We start from the raw sequence: 25,652 nt of genomic DNA, 5'->3' as shown, positions 1-25,652 counted from the left end.
AATATTTATTGCATTAAATACGCTAAGATAAAAATCTTTGGGCTTCCTAAAGATTAAAGTATATGCATAAGAGCAAAACAACTTCTGAATAACTTGTTAGCTCCCCTCTCCTTGGGGCCTACTTCTCTTTGGCATTACTGTTGTTCAGTCACTCAGTCGTGTCCAACTCTTTGTGACCCTATGGAGTTTAGCATGACAGGTTTCCCTGTTCTTAATCATCTCCTGGAGCTTGTTCAAACTCGTGTCCATTGAGTTGGCGATATCTAAATTTAACTTCCACATCTTACCTTCATTTTCACTTGTCTTATTTGTAGGAAGACTTCTTGGAGGTGATGATTTCAATGACAAAAGCAGTGCATAATTGAGACTCTTTACTCAATGTAATTTGGGACTTTGGAAAACTGTATGAAAATTATGTTAATTTGAAATATTTAGTGCCCAATGGTCAGTTTTGAAAACAACTGGTGTTTATTCTATGAGTCTACATAAGAAAGTGTCCCTTAAAGTCTTCAAGAATTACAAACCTAGAATCTCTGTAATACAAACTCATGAGATGATATTTATGCCTGGAAACTGTGTCTGACAATAAATTAAATACAGCATAATGCCAGTGTCATCAGACAACTTTTCTCACTTAAAAATACATATGGTGTTTTAAAAATACCCATTACTTAGTGCTCAACATGCATTCAGATGTTATGAAAAGAATAATATTAAAACAACTTCATTTTGCCTTTCCACAACTTTTATGGAGTTGGTATTATTTTCTCTATTTTACTTAGAGGAGACTGGCTTTGTGTGGCAGAGACAGGAAGAGGGAGAGCTGGGATTCAAGCTTGGAAAGGGAGACTTCAGGGCTTCCCATGCAACTGTTCTTTAAAGTTGTTGACATCATAAATGATTATCAGGTGGAATCACACTACATAAATTGATTTTTTTATGCTGCTTTTCCTTCATCCTTTTTGAAATGGTGAACAGCTCCAATTTGCCCAACAACTATAATGTGACCAAACAGGCAACTCCTTTGATAGAGTCAGTGTACAGGATGGTGCACAAACTCATGATTGCCCTCTGTTGGGATGTGGTCTCTGAGTGACATCGTCTGAGTAGATGGACTGTCCTGCAGTGTGGACCACTACTCAGAACCCAGGGTTTCCCTTAGCCACACTTGGCATCACTATTACAAAATATTAAATAAATTATCTGATATATCGTTTAAGAGAATGAGAAGGAATTAAATGAGGAAAAGTACATGAAATAAACACTTTAGAAGTAATAAAAATGATCAAGAATCTTCCAAGGTTTATAAAATACACCAAGGATAAGCAGAATCATCAAAAATGAGTTGAAAACAATTGGCACAAAGTATTTCTTTTAAAACAAAACTGAATAACCCCCTTCCAGCCCCTTCCCTTCCCTCCTCTCAGTTGGTGATGGGGAAGAAAGACTGGTTCCCACATAGGAAACCTGTTTCCAGCAGCACCTCCAGTCCCAACATCCACAGCAGCCTTTTCTTTTCATTCAGGATCAAAGGTCACCTCCTGAAAGCTCCGCCCACCTCCTGGACCAAGCTCCGTAACTGCCTCCAGCCCCCACGTCCACTTTGCCTTCCAGGACTTCCTCCACAGAGCTCCCACAATTAGGATTCCAAAGGCAGCAAGGGGTGAATCTCTGGATGTCTCCCTCCCGAAGGGAGGCTGCAGGAGACCACCCATGACGGGAGGGGTCTGGCTCACCCCTGTTCTTCAGGACCTCAACTCTAAGTGCTGTTTGTTGAAGGGAAGGAGGGAGAGAGGGAAATACCACCCACCACCTCACACACACATGCAACTCACAAACTGTACACCCCAAAAACCAGCAATACCTCCTCAGACCCTACATTCCAAATGGACCTGTCTCCTACTTCATTCAAACTCCTTCCAGGAGTAGCCAGTCTTCACCTCAACTCCCTCCATACCTCTTGGATTTTCAGCCCTTTGCACTCTGTCCTCCTCACATCTGAAACCTGCTTCTCAGGTCACCAACACCTCCTGATTCCAAATCAACCAACAAGTTTTCACAGACTCACCTTCTTGTTTGCACTGAGCAGATCTGTCCTTCCTTGATTCCCCAACCTACTTCCTTCTTTCTCTCTTGCTGTTCACTGTGTGTCTCCTCTCCTCCCCTTCTCTCTCTGCTTTTTCTCTGATATCGAGTCTTCTTATATTGGCCCCTAAAAATGCTTCCCTCTCTCTGGGCAGTCTTGTCATCTTCACAGATTCAGCTACTACCTGCTCAGTGAAGGGTACACAGGCTCCCTGCTCATCCCAGGTCTTTCCCTCAAACACCAAACTCTTACTTCCAATGACCTACAGGACACCTCCACCTTCACCTTCAAGATAGTTGAACTACAAGTGGCAGAGCTGGGATTGGAAATCAGGGAGACTGGAATTTTCCCTCCTCTTTAATGAGAATGCTTCCTACTCAAATCAGGTAGCATCTGTCCCTGTCCCTCTATATATCATGCAAAAATATGTGACAATCTATGACCACTAACTAACCATGTGCTAGTAAGCACATGGCATAAACCCAAGTTAGCCCACCTTACCATAGCAAAGAAACAACCATTCACAAAATATTTTCAAAGTAATTCACAATCACTGTTAAAATGTGACACTGTTTTCAAACAAAAATTGTTTCTGGGGATAAATTACATAGTTAAACCCAGAAGGGCACATTTATAAAATAAGTTTGCAGAAGAGAAAAAAATATCAGACATCTTTGCAGTAAAAGTCCTCTGCCTCTGAATCTCAGCATAGTTCACACTGATAACAGTTGAAGCCATGCCCACAGGCTACACTGTCTGCAGTCAGATGTCTGCTGCATTTCTGTGTGCAGCTTTTGACAATGCGTTTCATTTCCAAAATTAACACCTGAGAAGAAAAAGAAAATTCCCCACAGACTAAATAACTGAAAAGTAGACAGAATTAAATAACAGAAAAATACACCCCACATGAGCAATGATACTGAATGAGGAGATGAGAGCAGAGATGACCCTACATCATTCTTTAGAACCTCAAGTTTACAGACAAAAGAAAGACTCGATAGAAGGTATTCCTGTAGATCTTTCTCTCTCTCCCTCTCTTGTTTTAAGACACCTTAAGACAGAGCAACCAACCTGTGAAAAGAATAACTGCCTACAAAACAAAAGATATTTTCTGAAATGACTTTGATCCTGGAATCAAATTACTGGCTTAAAGGCTTTGTATCTTTAATAACTGCTCTCTATTGCCCTTGTTCGACTTCCCAGGTGGCTCAGTGGTAAAGAATCTGCCTGCCAATGCAGGAGACACAGGTTTAATCCCTGGGTCAGGAAGACCCCCTGGACAAGGTAATTGCAACCCACTCAAGTATTCTTGCCTTAGAAATCCCATGGACAGAAGAACCTCGCAGGCTATAGTCCATGGGGTCACAAAAGAGTCAGACACAATTTAGCAATTAAACAACAACCTTTTCCTTGTTAAAGTATTATTTTCAGCTTATTTTTACCAATATTTTCTTTGTAAGTAACCACAACTGGCTTTACCCAAATAAAATAGTGCAGTAAATATTTGTCCTCTGTGGTAATACAATGCATTGTGCATGTCTGACTCTTTGCAACCCCATGGACTATAGCCCGCCAGGCTCCTCTGCCCATGGAATTTTCCAGGCAAGAATACTGGAGTGGATTGCCATTTCCTTCTCCAGAGGATCTTCTTGACCCAAGGATTGAACTCTTGTCTCTTGTGTCTCCTGCATTGGCAAGTGAATTCTTTAACACTGAGCCACCTGGGAAGCCCAATACAATGCATAATTTAGTTCATCTAGGCTATCTTTCCATGAGAGGTGATTTTTTTCTCTGTTATGAAATGTGCTCACAATAAGGGAATCCACACCAGACATCTGGAAGGCAGAGGGAGAACCACTTAGCCAGCCTGTCGCTGCTTCAGACCAACCTTGACGTGACTGGGTAGCCACTCCTGGCCCAGGTGTTACTCATGTTAGCTCAGCCTCCCAATGACAGCTGCACCTCTCTCTCACAAATATAATCTTTACTGAAGATAACAGGGCACATCACCAGGCTGAAAGCCCACCCTCAGCCCCTGTGAGAAGGCCTTGAGAAACAGGCACTTTGCTCTTCCCTGTGAGAACTCTGACAGGACTGGTACATTACCTGGATGAAATCTTGAAATATCAGGGGCAGTGAGTCATCCATATGCCCAATGTCTTTCGAGAAGCGATTTAAAATCCTTCCTGCAAGAACAGGATACAAGAAAATACTAATTTCCTCATATAGGAGCTTTAAGAGAAATAATACGTGCACAAATCAAAACAATATTTTTAAAGCACATTTAAAAGTATTTAGGGACTTCCCTGATGATACAGTGGATAAGAATCTGCTTGCCAATGCAGGGGACATTACAAATTCCACTTTTGAAAATAAAAGATAGGAACACGTGTACACCTGTGGAGGATGCATGTTTATGTATGGCAAAACCAATACAATATTGTAAAGTAAAAAAAAAAAAATAAAAAAAAGAGTTCAATTTAATATACCACTAAAAGAGTAAGCAATTTACAGCCCCTAAGCCTTTTGGGCAAAGCAGGCCTATCTTTGCAATACTTATTTGGGCTTCTATTTTCTTAAAGGAATGAAGTTGTGCTAAGAGCTAAAGGAGGGGGACACAAGATAAATATTAGTGTGCTGACTGCTCTAAGATTAGTGGCCTTCAGGATTTAAACTTGATCCCAAATCCTTGAATAATAAGTAAGTCAGCATCTGGAGAAGCCTACAGGTCTCGAATATAAACAGCCTGGTTAACTGTGATCATGAACATTCAGAGGCTGTGAGAACAGAAATTCAGTCCCACTTAATGCTCCCAACGTTGTGACTATAGTTTTCACATTAACAGGCAAAGTGGAGCAACTTCACACCCATAATAGCATGGACTCCTCCAATCCCTTCCTCACCCTGGCTTCATAATAAGATGAGATCTGTGTGGGCCTCTGTAGTTTACCATCCTGTGCTCTGCTCACTGCCTGGACTAAACAACATGTGCTGAATAAATCTACACAAGATGCTGCCCCAACATTCTAATTTAATCCTCACAACAGTCTTGTGGAACAGAAAGGGCAGTGGCTATTCCCATTTCACAGGAGAGAACTTCCCAGACACCATGTCGTCATCCTCACTGAGGTTCATTAGGCACTGCCCATGTGCTAAGTGCTGTGAATTATTAACCTGCTTAATGCCCACAATACCAAGATATTGGTAAGTGTATGAACAGTATCCTCATTTTACAGGTAAGAAAATCAAGACACAGAGAAATTAAATAACTAGCACAGAAGTGTTAACATAACTATAACTATTACTATTAGTAACTAGCAACAGGACTGAACCCAGCCAGTTGGTACCAGAGTCCACACTTAAGACCATGACAGCATCCTGCCTGGAGATTTTCCTGGCCAGTAGAATCTACCTGCTTTGGCCTCAGTCACATGCCTAGTTGATGACCAGGCCGAACCTACACTTGTCCTCTTTCCAGTTACATCCCTGCCTCAACAGGTCCTGTCAATCATCCTGTGAGAAAACAAAGCCACCCTGGGCCTCAGCACAAGTACAACCAACTGAACAGAGTGGGCATGTTCACTAAATAACTGACTCTTCACAGAAACCCATGTCAGGAGGCTGTCTCCTGAAGCAATACAGGTTAAAGGCCTCAAAGTAGAGGAAGCAACCACTGGAAAACCATCAGGGACACTCTTACTTAATGCTGAAGATCCACCTGCTATGTACCACAAGACCTCTTAAATGTAACCAAAAGTCCATTATAAAACTAGAGAGTTGACTTTATTGAAGATGATGTATACATTTAACTGATCTTGTGTTTTAATCAATTTTCCATTACCATTTAGGTAAACCTCAATATATGAGCACATGTCAGACCTCTGTGATCCCAGAAATGGATGAGCAATGAAAAAGAGAAACACACAGCCTGTCTCCTATAGAGATGTTCCTGGAAGAAGGTCCTTCCTAGTTAGCTTAACATTATTAACACAGGAACATTTCAACAACTAGTCAAAAATATTTCAACACATTTGCATCATATCTTGGGTGCTTCGTATGTCTTACAAATGGATTCATGAATCATCCTGCAAATTAAACATTCATTTATCTTTACAGACACACATAAACTGGAATAAAAGGTTACATACTCCTATTCAGATTTTCTCTGGTAGGAAAGAATATCAGTGAAGCTTTTCATAGAAAATGAATGGTGATTTTCTTCTAAGCATCTCTTCCATTTTCAAATATCAAATGTAATCAGGAATTAAATGTGTTAACAAGACATATTCACTGAGAAACCTGGTGTCTGACTTACCTATTGGATTTCTATAGAAGAACAATACTGGAGCTCTCAAAATGGATGACAAAATTTTGTTGTGCAAAGTTTGTGAAGCGTTAACAAGGACGTAGAATATCAACAGAGACCTTGTGATGCCAAAAAGGATGGTAGAAAAAGTTAAACCTGAAATAAAGAAACATCACTTAGCACAAGATCTCTGCCTTATCCTCAATGATGTTAAAGCATGGAAGACAGTTTATAAAGATATTGTGTATTTTATTCTATAAATAAGATTTATATAAAAATTTATACATGTAGACTATAGAATAAATTTGTATATATAAATGTATATATATATATATGTAAATATACATATGAAATGGGTTGTATAAGAACTTGATGCTGTCACAAAATACATTTATAAAGAAGAATATGAAAATCACTATTTTCCTCTCACTAAATAGAAACAACACAGTGGGGAAGAGTCTTATATAAATTAGTTTCATTCTAGGCTTTCCTAATTCACTTACAAGTTCTAATAAAAACTCACAAGAAAGATAATTACAGGGCTCCCTTGGTAGTTCAGTGTTGGAGAGTCCATCTGCCAATGCAGGAGACATGGGTTTGATCCCTGACCCAGGTGGATCTCACATGTCTCAGAACAGCTTAGCCTGTGCTCCATAACTATTGAGCTCGTGCTCTAGAGCCTAGGAACCACAACTACTAAAGCCCACTGGCTGCATCTACTGAAGTCCGCACACCCTAGAGCCCATGCTCTGAAACAAGAGAAGCCATGCAATGAGAAACGTGTGCATCACAATTAGAGAATAGACTCTGCCCTTGGCAACTAGAGAAAGTCCACACAGCGATGAAGACCCAGCATAGCCAAAAATAAATAAAACTTTAAATAAAAAAACCAAAAAACTTTAGTTATTTAAACACTTTTTAAAAACAAAAGAAAGATAATTATGAAAAATAGTTGATCTTCTTCTCTTTGCCACATTTCAAATCCCACTAGTTACATATTCCACAATCAAAGCATACCTCAGTTTTAGATATCAGCGTGAGAAAGAAGAGGAACAGGAGAAATGACTTACCATTTCCTTGTAAACAGTAAATTTACATGAAAATTTACTTCTATGTAAAGTAGCTACTTGAGAACCTACTTTTATAGCACAGAAAATTCTACTCAGTAGTGACCTAAATGAGAAGGAAATAAAAAAAAGGGGGATATATGTGTACTGTACATATGACTGATGGCACTTTGTCGTACAGCAAAATCTCACACGACACTGTAAAGCAACTATACTCCAGTGAAAATTAATACAAATAAAACAAATTAAAAAATAACATAGTAATTTCTAGGTCCAAGTAGTTTTAAAGAGTACGGAAGGACCATATTAAGTTGCAAACAGACAACTTAATTGTTTGCAACTAACAATTAGTTTGCAAACTATTGCTATTCAAGAAATAGCAAGAAACTATTATATTTTGACAAGAGATAATTATAACCTAAATAATAATTTACAGATAATCTAAACAAGCAACTAACCTCTCACTAAGTGTTTTAAGGAAACACAAAGCATTTGTAAATAAATACTATCATTTAATTTTTTTATCAATGATAAATGAGCATCACTATGCATATAAAACCACATCCAAAGTCAGAAGGAGCAGCCATGAGGAGATACCCCACATCCAAGGTCAGAGAAAGCCTAGTAAGACGGTAGGCACTGGAGCAGCTGTGAGGAGATACCCCATGTCTAAGGGTAAAGGAGCAGCCCCAGAAAGATGGTAGAAGGGGTGAATTCACACTTAGAATCAAACCCCATTCCCGCCAGAGATGCTCAGAGGGCTCAAATGAACCTTGTATGCACCAGGACCCAGAGTCCCCACAGAGACTGGCGAGAACTGTGTTTGAGCATCTCCTGTGGAGGTATCGAGTTGGCAGTGGTCTGCCGCAGGGACAGGGGCTCTGGGTGTGGGTATGGCATAAGTCCTCTTGGAGGAGGTCGCCATTAATCCCACCATAGAGCTGGCAGAACTTACATAGGACTGGGAAATAGACTCTTGGAGGGCACAACAGAACCTTGTGCACCAGGACCAAGGAGGAAGGAACAGTGATCCCACAGGAGACTTGCCAATGGGTGTCCAGGAGCTTCCAGTGAAGGTGTGGGTCAGTAGTGGCCTGTAGCAGGGTTAGGGGCACGGTGTGTAGCATTAAATGCATGGGATCTTTTGAGGGAAGTCACCATTATATTCAGTTCAGTTCAGTTCATTCGCTCAGTCGTGTCTGACTCTATGCGACCCCATGAATCACAGCACGCCAGGCCTCCCTGTCCATCACCAACTCCTGGAGTTCACTCAAACTCATGTCCATCAAGTCGGTAATGATATCCAAACATCTTATCTTCTGTCGTCCCCCTCTCCTCCTGCCCCCAATCCCTCCCAGCATCAGGTTATTTTCCAATGAGTCAACTCTTCGTATGAGGTGGCCAAAGGATTGGAGGTTCAGCTTTAGTATCAGTCCTTCCAATGAACACCCAGGATGGATCTCCATTAGGATGGACTGTTTGGATCTCCTTGCAGTCCAAGGGACTCTCAAGAGTCTTCTCCAGCACCACAGTTCAAAAGCATCAATTCTACAGTGCTCAGCTTTCTTCACAGTCTAATTATCACATCCATACATGACTACTGGAAAACCATAGCCTTGACTAGACAGACCTTTGTTGGCAAAATAATATCTCTGCTTTTGAATATGCTGTCTAGGTTGGTCATAACTTTCCTTCCAAGGAGTAAGTGTCTTTTAATTTCATGGCTCCAATCACAATCCGCAGTGATTTGGGAGCCCCCAAAAATAAAGTCTGACACTGTTTCCACTGCTTGCCCATCTGTTTCCCATGAAGTGATGGGACCAGATACCATGATCTTCGTTATCTGAATTTTGAGCTTTAAGCCAACTTTTTCACTCTCCAATTTCACTTTCATCAAGAGGCTTTTCTCTTCACTTTCTGCCATAAGGGTGGTGTCATCTGTATATCCGAGGTTATTGATATTTCTCCAAGCAATCTTTATTCCAGCTTGTGCTTCTTCCAGCTCAGCATTTCTCATGATGTACACTGTGTATAAGGTAAATAAGCAGGGTGACAAGTTACAGCCTCAACATACTCTTTTTTCTATTTGGAACCAGTCTGCTGTTCCATGTCCTGTTCAAGCTGTTGCTTCCTGACCTGCATATAGGTGTCTCAAGAGGCAGGTCAGGTGGCCTGGTATTCCCATCTCTTTCAGAATTTTCCACAGTTTATTGTGATCCACATAGTCAAAGGCTTGGCATAGTCAATAAAGCAGAAATAGATATTTTTTTCTGGAACTCTCTTGCATTTTTGATGATCCAGCACATGTTGGTAATTTGATCTCTGGTACCTCTGCCTTTTCTAAAACCAGCTTGAACATCTGGATGTTCACAGTTCACATATTGCTGAAGCCTGGCTTGGAGAATTTTGAGCATTACTTTACTAGCGTGTGAGATGAGTGCAACTGTGCGATAGTTTGAGCATTCTTTGGCATTGCCTTTCTTTGGGATTGGAAGGAAAACTGACCTTTTCCAGTCCTGTGGCCACTGCTGAGTTTTCCAAATTTGCTGGCATATTGAGTGCAGCACTTTCACAGCATCATCTTTCAGGATTTGAAATAGTTCAACTGGATTTCCATCACCTCCACTAGCTTTGTTCATAGTCCTGCTTTCTAAGGCCCACTTGACTTCACATTCCAGGATGTCTGCCTCTAGGTGAGTGATCACACCATCGTGATTATCTGGGTCGTGAAGCTCTTTTTTGTACAGTTCTCATGCATTGGAGAAGGAAATGGCAACCCACTCCAGTGCTCTTGCCTGGAGAATCCCAGGGATGGGGGAGCCTGGTGGGCTGCCATCTATGGGGTTGCATAGAGTCGGACACGAGTGAACTGACTTAGCAGCAGCAGCTGCAGGTGTATTCTTGCCACCTCTTCTTAATGTCTTCTGCTTCTGTTAGGTCCATACCATTTCTGTCCTTTATCAAGCCCATCTTTGCATGAAATATTCCCTTGGTATCTCTAATTTTCTTGAAGAGATCTCTAGTCTTTACCATTCTGTTGTTTTCCCCCATTTCTTTGCATTGATTGCTGAGGAAGGTTTTCTTATCTCTCCTTGCTATTCTTTGGAACTCTGCATTCTGATGCTTATATCTTTCCTTTTCGCCTTTGCTTTTTGCTTCTCTTCTTTTCACAGCTATTTGTAAGGCCTCCCCAGACAGCCATTTTGCCTTTTTGCATTTCTTTTTCTTGGGGATGGTCTTGATCCCTGTCTTCTTTACAATGTCATAAACCTCCGAACATAGCTCATCAGGCACTCTATTAGATCTAGTCCCTTAAATCTATTTCTCACTTCCACTGTATAATCATAAGGGATTTGATTTAGGTCACACCTGAATGGTCTAGTGTTTTTCCCTACTTTCTTCAACTTAAGTCTGAATTTGGCAATAAGGAGTTCACGATCTGAGCCACAGTCAGCTCCTGGTCTTGTTTTTGCTGACTGTATAGAGCTTCTCCATCTTTGGCTGCAAAGAATATAATCAATCTGATTTCAGTGTTGACCATCTGGTGATGTCCATGTGTAGAGTCCTCTCTTGTATTTTGAAAGAGGGTGCTTGCTACGACCAGTGCATTGTCTTGGCAAAACTCTATTAGCCTTTGCCCCGCTTCATTCTGTACTCCAAGGTCAAATTTGCCTGTTACTCCAGGTGTTTCTTGACTTCCTACTTTTGCATTCCAGTTCCATATAATGAAAAGGACATATTTTTGGGGTGATAGTACTAAAAGGTCAGGACTTTCCTGGTGGCTCAGATGGTAAAACGTCTGTCTACAATGTGGGAGACCCGGGTTCAATCCCTGGGTCAGGAAGATCCCCTGCAGAAGGAAATGGCAATCCACTCCAGTACTATTGCCTGGAAAATCCAATGGACAAAGGAGCCTGGTATGCTGCAGTCCATGGGGTCGAAAAGAGTCAGACTGAGCAACTTCACTTTCATTTTCACTTTCTAAAGGGTCTTGTAGGTCTTCATACCTCCACCATAGTTTATCTTTATTACCTCCACCATAGTTTGGCCCAAGGTAAGTAGCAGGGAGGGAACACAGCTCCACCCATCAACAGAAATTGGATTAAAGATTTACTGAGCATAGCCCTGCCCATCAGAATGGGACCCAGTATCTCCCTCAGTCAGTCTCTCCCATCAGGAAGCTTCCATAAGCGGCAGACAAACTGAAAGCCACAATCACCAAAAACTAACCAATCTAATTACATGGACCACAGCCTTGTCTAACTCAATGAAACTATGAGCCATGCCGTGTAAGAGTACCTAAGATTGATGGGTCATGGTGGAGAGTTCTGACCAAATGTGGTCCACTGGAGAAGGGAATGACAAACCACTTCAGTATTCCAGCCTTGAGAACCCCATGAACAGTATGAAAAGGCAAAAAGATAGGACACTGAAAGATGAACTCCCCAGGTTGGTAGGTACCCAATATGCTACTAGAGAACAGTGGAGAAATAACTCCAGAAAGAATGAAGAGACAGAGCCAAAGCAAAAACAACACCCAGTTGTGGATGTGACTTGTGATAGAAGCAAGGTCCAATGCTGTAAACAGCAACATTGCAAAGGAACCTGGACTGTTAGGTCCATGAATCCAGGCAAATTGGAAGTGATGAAACAGTAGATGGCAAGAGTGAATGCCATTGAATTCCTAAAATTTGACATTTTAGGAATCAGCGAACTAAAATGTACTGGAATGGGTGAATGTAACTCAGAAGAACTTTATATCTACAACTGTGCACAGGAATCCATTAGAAGAAATGGAGTAGCCATCATATTCAATGAAAGAGTCCGAAATGCAGTACTTGGATGCAATCTCAAAAAATACAGAATGATCTCTGTTCGTTTCCAAGGCAAACCATTCAGTATCACAGTAATCCAAGTCTATGCCCTGACCAGTAACGCTGAAGAGGCTGAAGTTGAACAGTTCTATGAAGACCTCCAGGACCTTCTAGAATTAACACCCAAAAAAAGATGTCCTTCTCATTATAGGGAACTGGAATGCAAAATTAGGAAGTCAAGAAACACCCAGAGTAACAGGCAAATCTGGCCTTGGAGTACAGATGAAGCAGGGCAAAGGCTCTTGGCATTCTGCCAAGAGAATACACTGGTCATAGCAAATACCTTCTTCCAAAAACAAAAGAGAAGACTCTACACATGGACATCACCAGATGGTCAACATCAAAATCAGATTGATTATATTCTTTGCAGCCAAAGATGGAGACGCTCTATACAGTCAGCAAAAACAAGACTGGGAGCTGACTGTGGCTCAGATCATGAATTCATTATTGCCAAATTCAGACTTAAATTGAAGAAAGTAGGGAAAACCACTAGACCATTCAGGTATGACCTAAATCAAATCCCTTATGATTATATAGTGGAAATGAGAAATAGATTTAGGGGACTAGATCTGATAGAGTGCTTGATGAACTATGGATGGAGGTTCGTGACATTGTACAGTAGACAAGGAGCAAGACCTCCCCAAGAAAAAGAAATGCAAAAGAACAAAATGGCTGTCTGGGGAGGCCTTACAAATAGCTGTGAAAAGAAGAAAAGCAAAAAGCAAAGGAGAAAGGAAAGATATACCCATTAAAATGCAGAGTTCCAAAGAATAGCAAGGAGAGATAAGAAAGCCTTCCTCAGTGATCAGTGCAAAGAAATAGAGAAAAACAATAGAATGGGAAAGACTAGAGATCTCTTCAAGAAAATTAGAGATACTAAGGGAACATTTCATGCAAAGATGGGCTCAATAAAGGACAGAAATGGTATGGACTTAACAGAAGCAGAAGGTATTATTAAGAGGTGGCAAGAAGACACAGAAGAACTGTACAAAAAAGATCTTCATGACCCAGATAATCATGATGGTGTGATCACTCACCTAGAGGCAGATATCCTGGAATGTGAAGTCAAGTGGGCCTTAGTAAGCATCACTACGAACAAAGCTAGTGGAGGTGATGGAAATCCAGTTGAGCTATTTCAAATCTAAAAGATGATACTGTGAAAGTGCTGCACTCAATATGTCAGCAAATTTGGAAAACTCAGTAGGGGCCACAGGACTGGAAAAGGTCAGTTTTCATTCCAATCCCAAAGAAAGGAAATGAATGCTCAAACTACTGCACATTTGCTCTCATCTCAGACACTAGCAAAGAAATATTCAAAATTCTCCAAGCCAGGCTTCAGCAATATGTGATCCGTGAACTTCTAGATGTTCAAGCTGGCTTTAGAAAAGGCAGAGGAACCAGAGATCAAATTGACAACATCTGCTGGATCATCAAGAAAGCAAGAGAATTCCATTAAAAAAAATCTATTTCTGCTTTATTGACTATGCTAAAGCCTTTGACTGTGTGGATCACAATAAACTGTGGAAAATTCTGAAAGAGACAGGAATACCAAACCACCTGACCTACCTCTTGAAATATCTGTATGCAGGTCAGAAGCAACAGTTAGAACTGGACATGGACCAGCAGACTGGTTCCAAATAGGAAAAGGAGTATGTCAAGGCTGCATTTTGTCATCATGCTTATTTAATTTATATGCAGAGTACATCATGAGAAACACTGGGCTGGATGAAGTACAAGCTGGAATAAAGATTGCTTGGAGAAATATCAATAACCTCAGATATGCAGATGACATTACCCTTATTGTAGAAATGAAGAACTAAAGAGTCTCTTGATGAAAGTGAAAGAGGAGAGGAAAAAAGTTGGCTTACAGCTCAACATTCAGAAAAACGAAGATCAAGGTATCTGGTCCCATCAGTTCATGGCAAATAGATGGGGAAACAGTGACAGACATTATTTTTCAGGACTCCAAAAATCACTGCAGATGGTGATTGCAGCCATGAAATTAAAAGACGCTTACTCCTTGGAAGGAAAGTTATGACCAAAATAGACAGCATATTTAAAAGCAGAGATAATTCTTTGCCAACAAAGGTCCGTCTAGTCAAGGCTATGGTTTTTCCAATGTATGGATGTGACAGTTGGACCATAAAGAAAGCTGAGTGCCAAAGAATTGATGCTTTGGAACTATGATGTTGGAGAAGACTCTTGAGAGTCCCTTGGACTGCAAGGAGATCCAACCAGTCCAACCTAAAGAAAATAAGTCTGGAATGTTCATTGAAAGGACTGATATTGAAGCTGAAACTCCAATACTTTTGCCACCTGATGCGAAGAGCTGACTCATTTGAAAAGACCCTGATGCTGGGAAAGATTGAGGGCAGGAGGAGAAGGGGACAACAGAGGATGAAATGGTGGGATGGCATCACTGATTCAATGAACATGAGTTTGAGTAAACTCTGGGAGTTGGTGATGGACAGGGAAGCCTGGTGTGCTGCAGTACATGGGGTAGCAATGAGTCGGACATGACTGAGCAACTGATCTGAACTGAATTGATCCATATAAAAATGAAAATAGCCCTCTGAACATCTCTTCAGCTCACAATGGTAAATAAAGGGGTGATGACCCTTATAATAAATATTCCTTCACGTAGTGTTTTTCCATTCAGCTGACACATCAGTGTTAAACTCTGAAACCTGCTCAGATTCCTGAATTCCATCAAGAAGCATTTGCCTTAGCCGACTACCCTATATGAATATATAACAGAATCCTTTCCTTCTTCCTTTAAGCCCCCATCAGATCAGATCAGTCGCTCAGTCGTGTCCGACTCTTTGCGACCCCATGAATTGCAGCACGCCAGGCCTCCCTGTCCATCACCAACTCCCAGAGTTCACCCAGACTCACGTCCATCGAGTCAGTGATGCCATCCAGCCATCTCATCCTCTGTTGTCCCCTTCTCCTCTTGCCCCCAATCCCTCCCAGCATCAGAGTCTTTTCCAATGAGTCAGCTCTTCGCCTAAGGTGGCCAAAGTCCTGGAGTTTCAGCTTTAGCATCATTCCTTCCAAAGAAACCCCAGGGCTGATCTCCTTCAGAATGGACTGGTTGGATCTCCTTGCAGGCCATGGGACTCTCAAGAGTCTTCTCCAACACCATAGTACAAAAGCATCAATTCTTCGGCGCTCAGCCTTCTTCACAGTCCAACTCTCACATCCATACATGACCACAGGAAAAACCATAGCCTTGACTAGATGAACCTTTGTTGGCAAAGTAATGTCTCTGCTTTTGAATATGCTATCTAGGTTGGTCATAACTTTCCTTCCAAGGAGTAAGCGTCTTTTAATTTCATGGCTGCAGTCACCATCTGTAGTGATTTTGGAGCCCAAGAAAATAAAGTCTGACACTGTTTCCACTGTTTCCCCATCTATTTCCCATGAACTGATGGGACCAGATGCCATGACCTGATGGGACCAGATGCCATGATCTTCATTTTCTGAATGTTTAGCTTTAAGCCAACTTTTTCACTCTCCACTTTCACTCTCATCAAGAGGCTTTTTAGTTCCTCTTCACTTTCTGCCATAACTGTGGTGTCATATGCATATCTGAGGTTATTGATATTTCTCCCGGCAATCTTGATTCCAGCTTATGTTTCTTCCAGTCCAGCGTTTCTCATGATGTACTCTGCATATAAGTTAATTAAATAGGGTGACAATATACAGCCTTGACATAGTCCTTTTCCTATTTGGAACCAGTCTGTTGTTCCATATCCAGTTCTAACTGTTGCTTCCTGAGCTGCATACAAATTTCTCAAGAGGCAGATCAGGTGGTCTGGTATTCCCATCTCTTTCAGAATTTTCCACAGTTTATTGTGATCCCCACAGTCAAAGGCTTTGGCATAGTCAATAAAGCAGAAATAGATGCCTTTTTGGAACTCTCTTGCTTTTCCGATGATCCAGCAGATGTTGGTAATTTGATCTCTGGTTCCTCTGCCTTTTCGAAAACCAGCTTGAATATAAGGAAGTTCATGGTTCGCATATTGCTGAAGCCTGGCTTGGAGAATTTTGAGCATTACTTTACTAGCGTGTGAGATGAGTGCAATTGTGCGGTAGTTTGAGCATTCTTTGGCATTGCCTTTCTTTGGGATTGGAAGGAAAACTGACCTTTTCCAGTCCTGTGGCCACTACTGAGTTTTCCCAATTTGCTGGCATATTGAGTGCAGCACTTTCACAGCATCATCTTTCAGGCTTTGGAATAGCTCAACTGGAATTCCATCACCTCCACTAGCTTTGTTCATAGTGATGCTTTCTAAGGCCCACTTGACTTCACATTCCAGGATATCTGGCTCTAGGTCAGTGATCACACAATCGTGATTATATGGGTTCTGAAGATCTTTTTTGTACAGTTTTTCTGTGTATTCTTGCCACCTCTTCTTAATATCTTCTGCTTCTGTTAGGTCCATACCATTTCTGTCCTTTACCGAGCCCATCTTTGCATGAAATGTTCCTTCGCTATCTCTGATTTTCTTGAAGAAATCCCTAGTCTTTCCCATTCTGTGGTTTTACTCTATTTCTTTGCATTGATCGCTGAAGAAGGCTTTCTTATCTCTTCTTGCTATTCTTTGAACTCTGCATTCAGATGTTTATATCTTTCCTTTTCTCCTTTGCTTTTCACTTCTCTTCTTTTCACAGCTACTTGTAAGGCCTCCCCAGACAGCCAATTTGCTTTTTTGCATTTCTTTTCCATGGGGATTGTCTTGATCCCTGTCTCCTGTACAATGTCACGAACCTCTTTCCATAGTTCATCAGGCACTCTATCTATCAGATCTAGTCCCTTAAATCTATTTCTCACTTCTACTGTATAATCATAAGGGATTTGATTTATGTCATATCTGAATGGCTTACTGGTTTTCCCTACTTTCTTCAATTTAAGTCTGAATTTGGCAATAAGTAGTTCATGGTCTGAGCCACAGTCAGCTCCTGGTCTTGTTTTTGCTGACTGTATAGAGCTTCTCCATCTTTGGCTGCAAAGAATATAATCAATCTGATTTTGATGATGACCATCTGGTGATGTCCATGTGTAGAGTCTTCTCTTGTGTTGTTGGAAGAGGGTGTTTGTTATGACCAGTGCATTTTCTTGGCAAAACTCTATTAGTCTTTGCCCTGCTTCATTCCATATTCCAAGGCCAAATTTGCCTGTTACTCCAGGTATTTCTTGACTTCTTATTTTTGCATTCCAGTCCCCTATAATGAAATGGACATCTTTTTGGGTGTTAGTTCTACAAGGTCTTGTAGTTCTTCATAGAACCGTTCAACTTCAGCTTCTTCAGCATTACTGGTTGGGGCACAGACTTGGATTACTGTGATATTGAATGGTTTGCCTTGGAAACGAACAGAGATCATTCTGTCATTTTTGAGATTGCATCCAATACTGCATTTTGGACTCTTTTGTTGACCATGATGGCCACTCCATTTCTTCTGAGGTATTCCTGCCCGCAGTAGTAGATATAATGGTCATCTGAGTTAAATTCACCCATTCCAGTCCATTTCAGTTCGCCGATTCCTAGAATGTCAACATTCATTCTTGCCATCTCTTGTTTGACCACTTCCAACCCAAAACAGGAGGGTATTGGTGGAGAGATCTGACAGAATGTGTGCGCTGGAGAAGGGAATGGCAAACCACTTCAATATTCTTGCCTTGAGAATCCCATGAACTGTATGAAAAGGCAAAATGATAGGATACTGAAAGAGAAACTCGCCAGGTCAGTAGGTGCCCAATATGCTACTGGAGATCAGTGGAGAAATAACTCCAGGAAGAATGAAGGGCTGGAGCCAAAGCAAAAAGAATAAGCCCCCATAGTCCACCAATTAAGAAGGTAAACAGCTAATGTATTTAGATTTCTTAGCAAGTGATTCATAAAATAAATACCAAATTTCAAAGAGTGGATTTTTATATAACACATTCTTTGTAGAAAGTTTATACAAGTGTTTCCTGTGGAAACATTGTTATTTATTTATTTTTACTGGAATATACTTGCTTTACAATGTTGTGTTAGTTTCTGTAAAGGAAGTAAATCAGCAATATGTACATATATTCCCTCCTCCTATATCTCCCCCTCAACCAATCCCACCCCTCAGTGTCCTCAGAGAGCACTGTACTGAGTGCCCTGTACTATCCAGCAAGTTCCCACTAGCTATCTAGTTTATGGTAGTGTATATATGTCAATCCTAACCTGTCCATTCATCTCCTACACCTCCCCGACATGTTTCCACACACATTCTCTACATCACTCTCTCTATTCCTGCAAATAGGTTCATCTGTACCATTTTTCTAGAGTTCACATATATGTGTTAATATATGCATTATTTTTTTTGCTTTTCTTTCTGACTTACTTCACTCTGTATAACAGACTCTAGGTACACCCATGTCTCTACAAATCAGCTAATTTCATTCTTTTTTTGTAGCTGAGTAATATTCCATTATATATAGGTACCATAAATTAGACGAAAAGACAATCCTCAGAATGGGAGAAAATAACTGCAAACTAAGCAACTGACAAGGGGTTAACCTTCAACATATACAAACAGCTTATGCAGCTCAATAAAAAAAAAAAATCCAATCAAAAAATGAGTGGAAGACATAAATAGACATTTCTCCAAAGAAAACATACAGATGGTCAACATGAAAAAAAAAAAAAGTCTATATCACTAATTATTAGAGAAATGCAGATCAAAACTACAATGAGGTATCACCACACCAATCAGAATGGCCATCAGCAAAAAATCTTACAATAAATGCTGGAAAGGCTGTAGAGAGAAGGAAACCCTCTTGCACTATGGTGGGAATGTAAATTGATATAACTACTATGGAAAACAGTACGGAGGTTCCTTACAAACTAAAAATAGAACTACCATATGACCCTGGTAGTCCAGGAGCCCCACTTCTAGACATATACCCAGAGAAAAACATAGTCCAAAAGGATACATACCAGGATATATGCACCCCAATGCTCATTGCAGCACTGTTTACAACAGCTAACATGTGAAAGCAACCTAAATAACCATCGAAAGGAATGGACAAAGAAGAGGTGGTACATACATACAATGGACTATTACACGGCCATTAAAAAAGAATGAAATACATGTTTCAATGCTATTCTCCCAAATCTCACCCCCCTCCCTCTCCCACAGAGTCCATAAGACTGATCTATACATCACTGTCTCTTTTGCTGTCTCGTACACAGCGTTATTGTTACCATCTTTCTAAATTCCATATATATGCATTAGTATACTGTATTGGTGTTTTTCTTTCTGGCTTATTTCACTCAGTATAATAGGTTCCAGTTTCATCCATCTCATTAGAACTGATTCAAATGTATTCTTTTTAATGGCTGAGTAATACTCCATTGTGTATATGTACCACTGCTTTCTTATCCATTCATCTGCTGATGGGCATCTAGGTTGCTTCCATGTCCTGGCTATTATAAACAGTGCTGTGATGAACACTGGGGTACACGTGTCTCTTTCCCTTCTGGTTTCCTCAGTGTGTATGTCCAGCAGTGGGATTGCTGGATCATAAGGCAGTTCTATTTCCAGTTTTTTAAGGAATCTCCACACTGTTCTCCATAGTGGCTGTACTAGTTTGCATTCCCACCAACAGTGTAAGAGAGTTCCCTTTTCTCCACACCCTCTCCAGCATTTATTGCTTGTAGACTTTTGGATCACAGCCATTTTGACTGGCATGAAATGGTACCTACGAGTCGCCAGTCCAGGTTCAATGCACGGTACTGGATGCTTGGGGCTGGTGCACTGGGACCACCCAAAGGGAGGGTAGGGGGAGGGAGGGCGGAGGAGGGTTCAGGATGGGGGGAACGCTGGGTATACCTGTGGTGGATTCATTTCGATATTTTGCAAAACTAATACAATATTGTAAAGTTTAAAAATAAAATAAAATAAAAAAAAGAATGAAATAATGCCATTTGCCACAACATGGTTGGGCCTAGAGATTTTCAGGCTGAATGAAGTAAGTCAGAGAAGGAGAAATATTGTAAAACATCCCTCATAGGTGGAACGTAAAAAGAAATTATACAAATGAATGTATTTATGTAACAGAAACATACTGACAGACTTAGAGAATGAAATTATGGTTGTCAGGGGGAAGAAGAAGGGGAAGAGGTAGTTAGGGAGTTTGGGATCAACATGCACACTTTTCTATATTTAAAGTGGGTAAGCAATAAGAACCTACTGTATAACACAGGGAACTCTGCTCGGTTATGTGATAGCCTGGACAGGGGGTGGGGAAGGGATTTGGAGGAGAATGAATACACATATATGTATGGCTGAGTGTCTTTGCTGTCCATCTGAAACTATCACAACATTGTTAATCATCTACGTGTACATGCTAAGTCACTTCAGTCATGTTCAACTCTTTGCAACCCTATGGACCATAGCTCATCAGGCTCTTCAGTCCATGGTGCTGGGAGCCAGCACAGGAGTTCCCACCCATGACAAGGTCATGCGGGAGAGCCCTGATGGCCAAGGCGAGTCAGGACTCGAGGGGCCCCCTGGATCTGCTTGAGCATCTACCCCAAAACCAGAATCTGTCTGTTTTACTATTTTATGACTTTCACCAACTCCTCTGATATTAACGGGGGGCTATCCCTGACCACCTTTCTCTGAAGGAAGTCAACTTAAAGTCCTAGTTAATAAGCCTCTTGGGCATAATAGGAGTGTTTCAATCCAAACCCCTCAGATGGCTCTCTTAACTTGCCTGACAGGTTTATCCGGACTCCTACAGCTACCCATATGATTGTTTACTGCCTCCCAACTGCAAGAGGCATGGGAAGCTTAAGATATTCAAATAGTATAGAGCCTCTCAAGGAGTTAGAAATTATTAGAATAGAACTAGTAGAAGATTTCATTGTTGAGCTAATGCTTGCTGCCAAGTTTCCATATCCCTTACCCACTGTGTCCCTGGGAGTATATTAATTAATATAGTTGGTACATAGAAAAAATAAGTAGTGGCCTTGGTGTTAACAACTTTAGACCTTTGAGGTAGTAAACTCTTTCCTTGCTACAGCCCACTGCACCTTTGTCTTACAGGAATGCAACTTTATCTAGTGCTTTCAGAGAGTGGCGCCAAACTTTAGAAAAATTACTTTTAGAGAAAATAAGTTTTCTGGTTAACTAACCTTTATCAGAACAAAGAGTCATAAAATGTTAATAGGCCTCCTGGCCAGAAGATGATGTAAATCACCTAAAGTATTTGCATACGATAAGTTTGCAGAAAAGAAAGCCTGGTCTCAATGAGGGTCAAAGACTGCTGACTTTGCATGACTCTGCATTCCCTATTATCCTCTATATACAACTGAGGGTATAGAAACTCCTTTTGAAAATAAAGCTACAGGCCTTGCTCATCAGGCTTGGTCTCCCCATGTTGTTCTTGTTTCCTTCTCTCTCCTTTTCTTCTCTGTTTTTCTTTCAGGATGACTAATTGGAGTGTGGGGGCTCTCTGAGACCACTTAACTGCCCGGGCTTCTAAGACCCACTAGAGAAGGTGCCTAAGGTGGGGCACCTTCAGCTATTCGAGAGGGTGCCTGTGGCCTCCGTGGTCAGAGAAAGTTTGGTGTCATGAACTTTATTGGCTTTCTGCATAAACCAGTTAGATCAAGCCTCTTTCTCTCCCCTTTTATCTATCCTCTTTCACCGATGCCATTCTCCTGAGGGAATCCCTGGATCCAACTGGGGCTGGACCCGGGTACCATGGGATATCACAGGCAAGAATACTGGAGTTGGATGCCATTCCCTTCTCCAGGGATCGAACCCAGGTTTCCTGCATTGTAGGCAGATTCTTTACTATCTGAGCAACCAGTGAAGCCCAATCATTTATAATCCAATATAAAATTATTTTATTATTTTTTATTTATAATTTAAAAATTAATTGATATTATTATTATTTATTATTATGCCCCAGTGTTCATAGTAGCAAATATTTATAATAGCCAGGACATGGTAGCAATCTAAATGTCCATCAACAAATGAATGGATAAAAAGATATTTAAAATTTTAAACGAAGACATCCTTTAAACACTATGTAATATTATATATATTCTAAACTCTTGTGAATACAGTGAGTCATGTTAATATTAGTCACATGTTAAATTAATCACACTGCTGGAGATAATATAACACTGTGAACTCAAGGTAAGAAAGAGAAGGAATCTATCCCCAGATGCTGGATTCCCCCTGCTTAGCTTCTCAAGTAATTAGTGATGCCCAAGAGATGAGCAGTGTGGTGAAGGGGACTTTGCATACCTGCAAGATCCATAAAAGCCAGAGCTTATTCAGACAGAATTGGAACAATCTGAACCACAGAGCAGGGATCTGTTTCTAATACCATTGCCCATCGATATAACGACATAAGATTTAGCTAAAGCAACCTATTAGAATAGACAATACCATGTATTTACAGTGGCTGATTTTCTGAATGTGCAATCCTGGTTTAACTACCAAAATCCAGTGCACAATAAATCAAGAATCTCCATCCAACTTCTTTCTTCTAGATTTTAAAGATAATTGTTCTAGTTAATTCACAGAGTAAATGCAAATCAAACTCTTAAATCTGTTGAGACATTACCGAATTATGCCTGGAAGCCCTAGATGCTCACACAGGCTCCTTGTAAGCACCTCACACTCTCATATAATAGACCGGAGAATTCAACTTTACCTGAATAGGCTCCTAAATACCAGTTCAGATCAAGCATCACAATTGTCTCTCCTTTTCCATATAACCCAAAATACAGGGCACTTTGTAAATTCGCCCTGTGGAACAGGGAAGAAAAAAATATTATGCTTCAGACAGAATGTATTCAAAAAAAAAAAACTCAATTTGAGAAATGTATTTTATGCTTGAAAAATGGCTCCCAGTTCACAGGGCTCTGTGTCCATCTACCTTATAAAGATTCAATTTGAATCACAACCTTCAGTTCTCAAAATCATCTATGAGGAAGCTGCTGAGGGTCAGACTTGGGGAGAGACAACGGGAGCGTCACTCTCCACCAGCAGGAACTTTACTTTTTCTTCAGGGAAACTATGTGAGGGTCAGAAGAGGAGGCTGAACAAGCCCCTCCCTTCTCCCCCTGACTGTGGGAAAGTGAGGTTTCATGCAGATTTCACAGCACTTTGGGTCAGATCAGGAATCACTCACCAGTATGCAAGCCACCAATCCTGCAGGGCGTAGGCAACCTTGAGCAGGAAACAACAGTTACTCACACACTGACATCACTGAGCCTCACACCCCGCTCAATAGGATGGGGGATGAAAAGGCTCCAGAAAACAGAGATGGTCCTTTCAGCCCAGGCCTGTGCCAAGCCCCACACCTCAGATGGCTACAGGTCAGGGGAGGGCATCTTACATTTTAAACTCTTTAAAAGATATTATTTTTTCCCTGGAAGTTCTCTATCATGTACATAATACCGATAACCTTCACTTATTTTGCTCCCCGCAGATAACGTATCTCAAAGAAAACACAAGTGAACTGCAAAATGCAGTAATCATAGTGCAAATGTGGGGATTTTTCCAAGAAAAAAACATTTGACAGGTACTGTGATGGTCAGCTGTCTGTGTCAGCTTGGGCAGGCCAGTGTCCAATGATTCAACCAAATACTCGTCTAGATGTCACCGTGAAGGTATTTTGTGAATGTGGCTCACATCCATCATCAGAACTTCAGTAGAGGAGATCACACTCAACACTGCGGTGGCCTCATCCAGTCAGTCAAAGACCCTAAGAGCAAAACCTGAGGCCTCTTGGAAGAAGAAGAAATTCTGCCTCAAGACAGCAGGGTCAGCTTCTGCTTGAAGTTCCAGCCTTCAGGCCTGCCTTTCTGATTTCACATTCACCCAGCTAGATCCCACAACTGCATGAGCCAGTTCTTTGAGATAAATATCTTCATATACATATTAAAATAATGATAACATAAATACAGTATAAATATGTAAATACCAAGCTAAGGGCACACACCAAAATAAATGTCCTTATTTACCTGAGCTGCAATGTTCACTAGAATAAGGAAAATGATGATAAACCATTGAGCACCAGCTGTGAAGTAATCATTGTAGGTCTTAATACCAACTTTTCCTTCCAAACGGTCCTCTAGAGGAAATGTGACCTCTATATTCTCAGTCTGGGAGGGAAAATGGCAGTGAGAGACAAAATTTTAAATAAGGAATCCCCAAATGTGAAAAGTTCAACAAAGCCCTCTACAGCATAGCTGTGGGGAGACAGACACATCTCATACACTAGTAGAAGTGCAAGATGGTCCATCTCCTATGGAGAGGAGTGTGGGAATATCTGGCCAAACCATGTGTGCATTTATCTTTGGACCCAGCCATCCCACTCCTAAGAATCTGTTAGAAATAAAAAAGTATCATTTGTACAAGGTTATTCACTATTGGGTGGCTTTGCTTAAAGTCAGTCATGACTCTCAGCAGAAGCTTGTTCCAAAATAATACACACAATGATATGAAGCTTATGTATCCTTCTAGATAATTTGTGTCATTCAATCATAGAAACATGAAACATACAGCATACTTGTGGTTCAAAATACTAGCTAAATTCAGTAAACTGAGGTCACAGAGTGAATTTGAGTAAAATGGGTTTGGATAGTAAGAGACAAGCATATAATCTGAATCTATTTGATTCCTAAATTTCAGAGAGTGATTCCTGAGTTTAGAAACTGAGGAATTAACCCAAATGCTTATCAGAATCATCCAGAGTTTGGATACTGAGGAAATCTATGTATGTTTTTAAGGGAGATCTAGTGCATTACCACATTTCTGTCTGAAGGACTTAGAATGCATTATAGAGTCACAGGAGCCCAGGATGTCCTCAGCTCTCTCACTGGGATTCAAGGTGGATTAGACATGGTTCTCAGTCTTAAAGGATAAGAAAGGAAGATGGGAACTAACTCCAAAGTCTGCTGTTTGTCGGGTTCTTTGCACATGCTACCTCTGACCCATCATAAATCATCTGATGATGAGGCAAAATACTACTATCAGTCACCTGCAGTGCCACAACATTTCAACATATAGGAAAAGTAGCTGATTTAAAGCCTCTGGATGCATAAGGGAAGCTGGGGGCCACCACAGTGAGTAGGATGTAACTATGGTAAATGAAAGAGTTCACATATCATTGTGAGTCACATACACCCAGAAGTCATAGCAGTGAACCCACTACTGATCTTCATAAGATCCTCCATCCTACACCCAAAGGAGACCCACAAGCAGGTTTTCTCCCTTCATGCTCTTTTAACTCTACCAGTTCCATGGAACAGGGC

The 25,652-nt window shown here is 40.9% G+C and overlaps 1 protein-coding gene across 1 annotated transcript in view; it reads right to left on the bottom strand.

Annotated features, from left to right (window-relative positions):
* LOC102283914 (ATP-binding cassette sub-family C member 4-like) overlaps positions 1-25,652 on the bottom strand; it is a gene marked incomplete at its 5' end in the record, with an annotated part of 162,023 nt that overhangs the window by 75,685 nt on the left and 60,686 nt on the right. Inside the window, 5 exon segments of the mRNA XM_070366897.1 lie at positions 4,193-4,272; positions 6,402-6,548; positions 23,045-23,139; positions 23,525-23,562; positions 24,360-24,500. Of these exon segments, the coding sequence (XP_070222998.1) occupies positions 4,193-4,272; positions 6,402-6,548; positions 23,045-23,139; positions 23,525-23,562; positions 24,360-24,500 (501 nt within the window).

This window comes from Bos mutus, unplaced genomic scaffold (genome assembly GCF_027580195.1).
Source record: "Bos mutus isolate GX-2022 unplaced genomic scaffold, NWIPB_WYAK_1.1 CTG242, whole genome shotgun sequence".
In the NCBI taxonomy this organism is placed as follows: domain Eukaryota; kingdom Metazoa; phylum Chordata; class Mammalia; order Artiodactyla; family Bovidae; genus Bos; species Bos mutus.
Note: the sequence above shows the minus strand (reverse complement) of the source record. Positions and strands in the feature narration are given on the sequence as shown.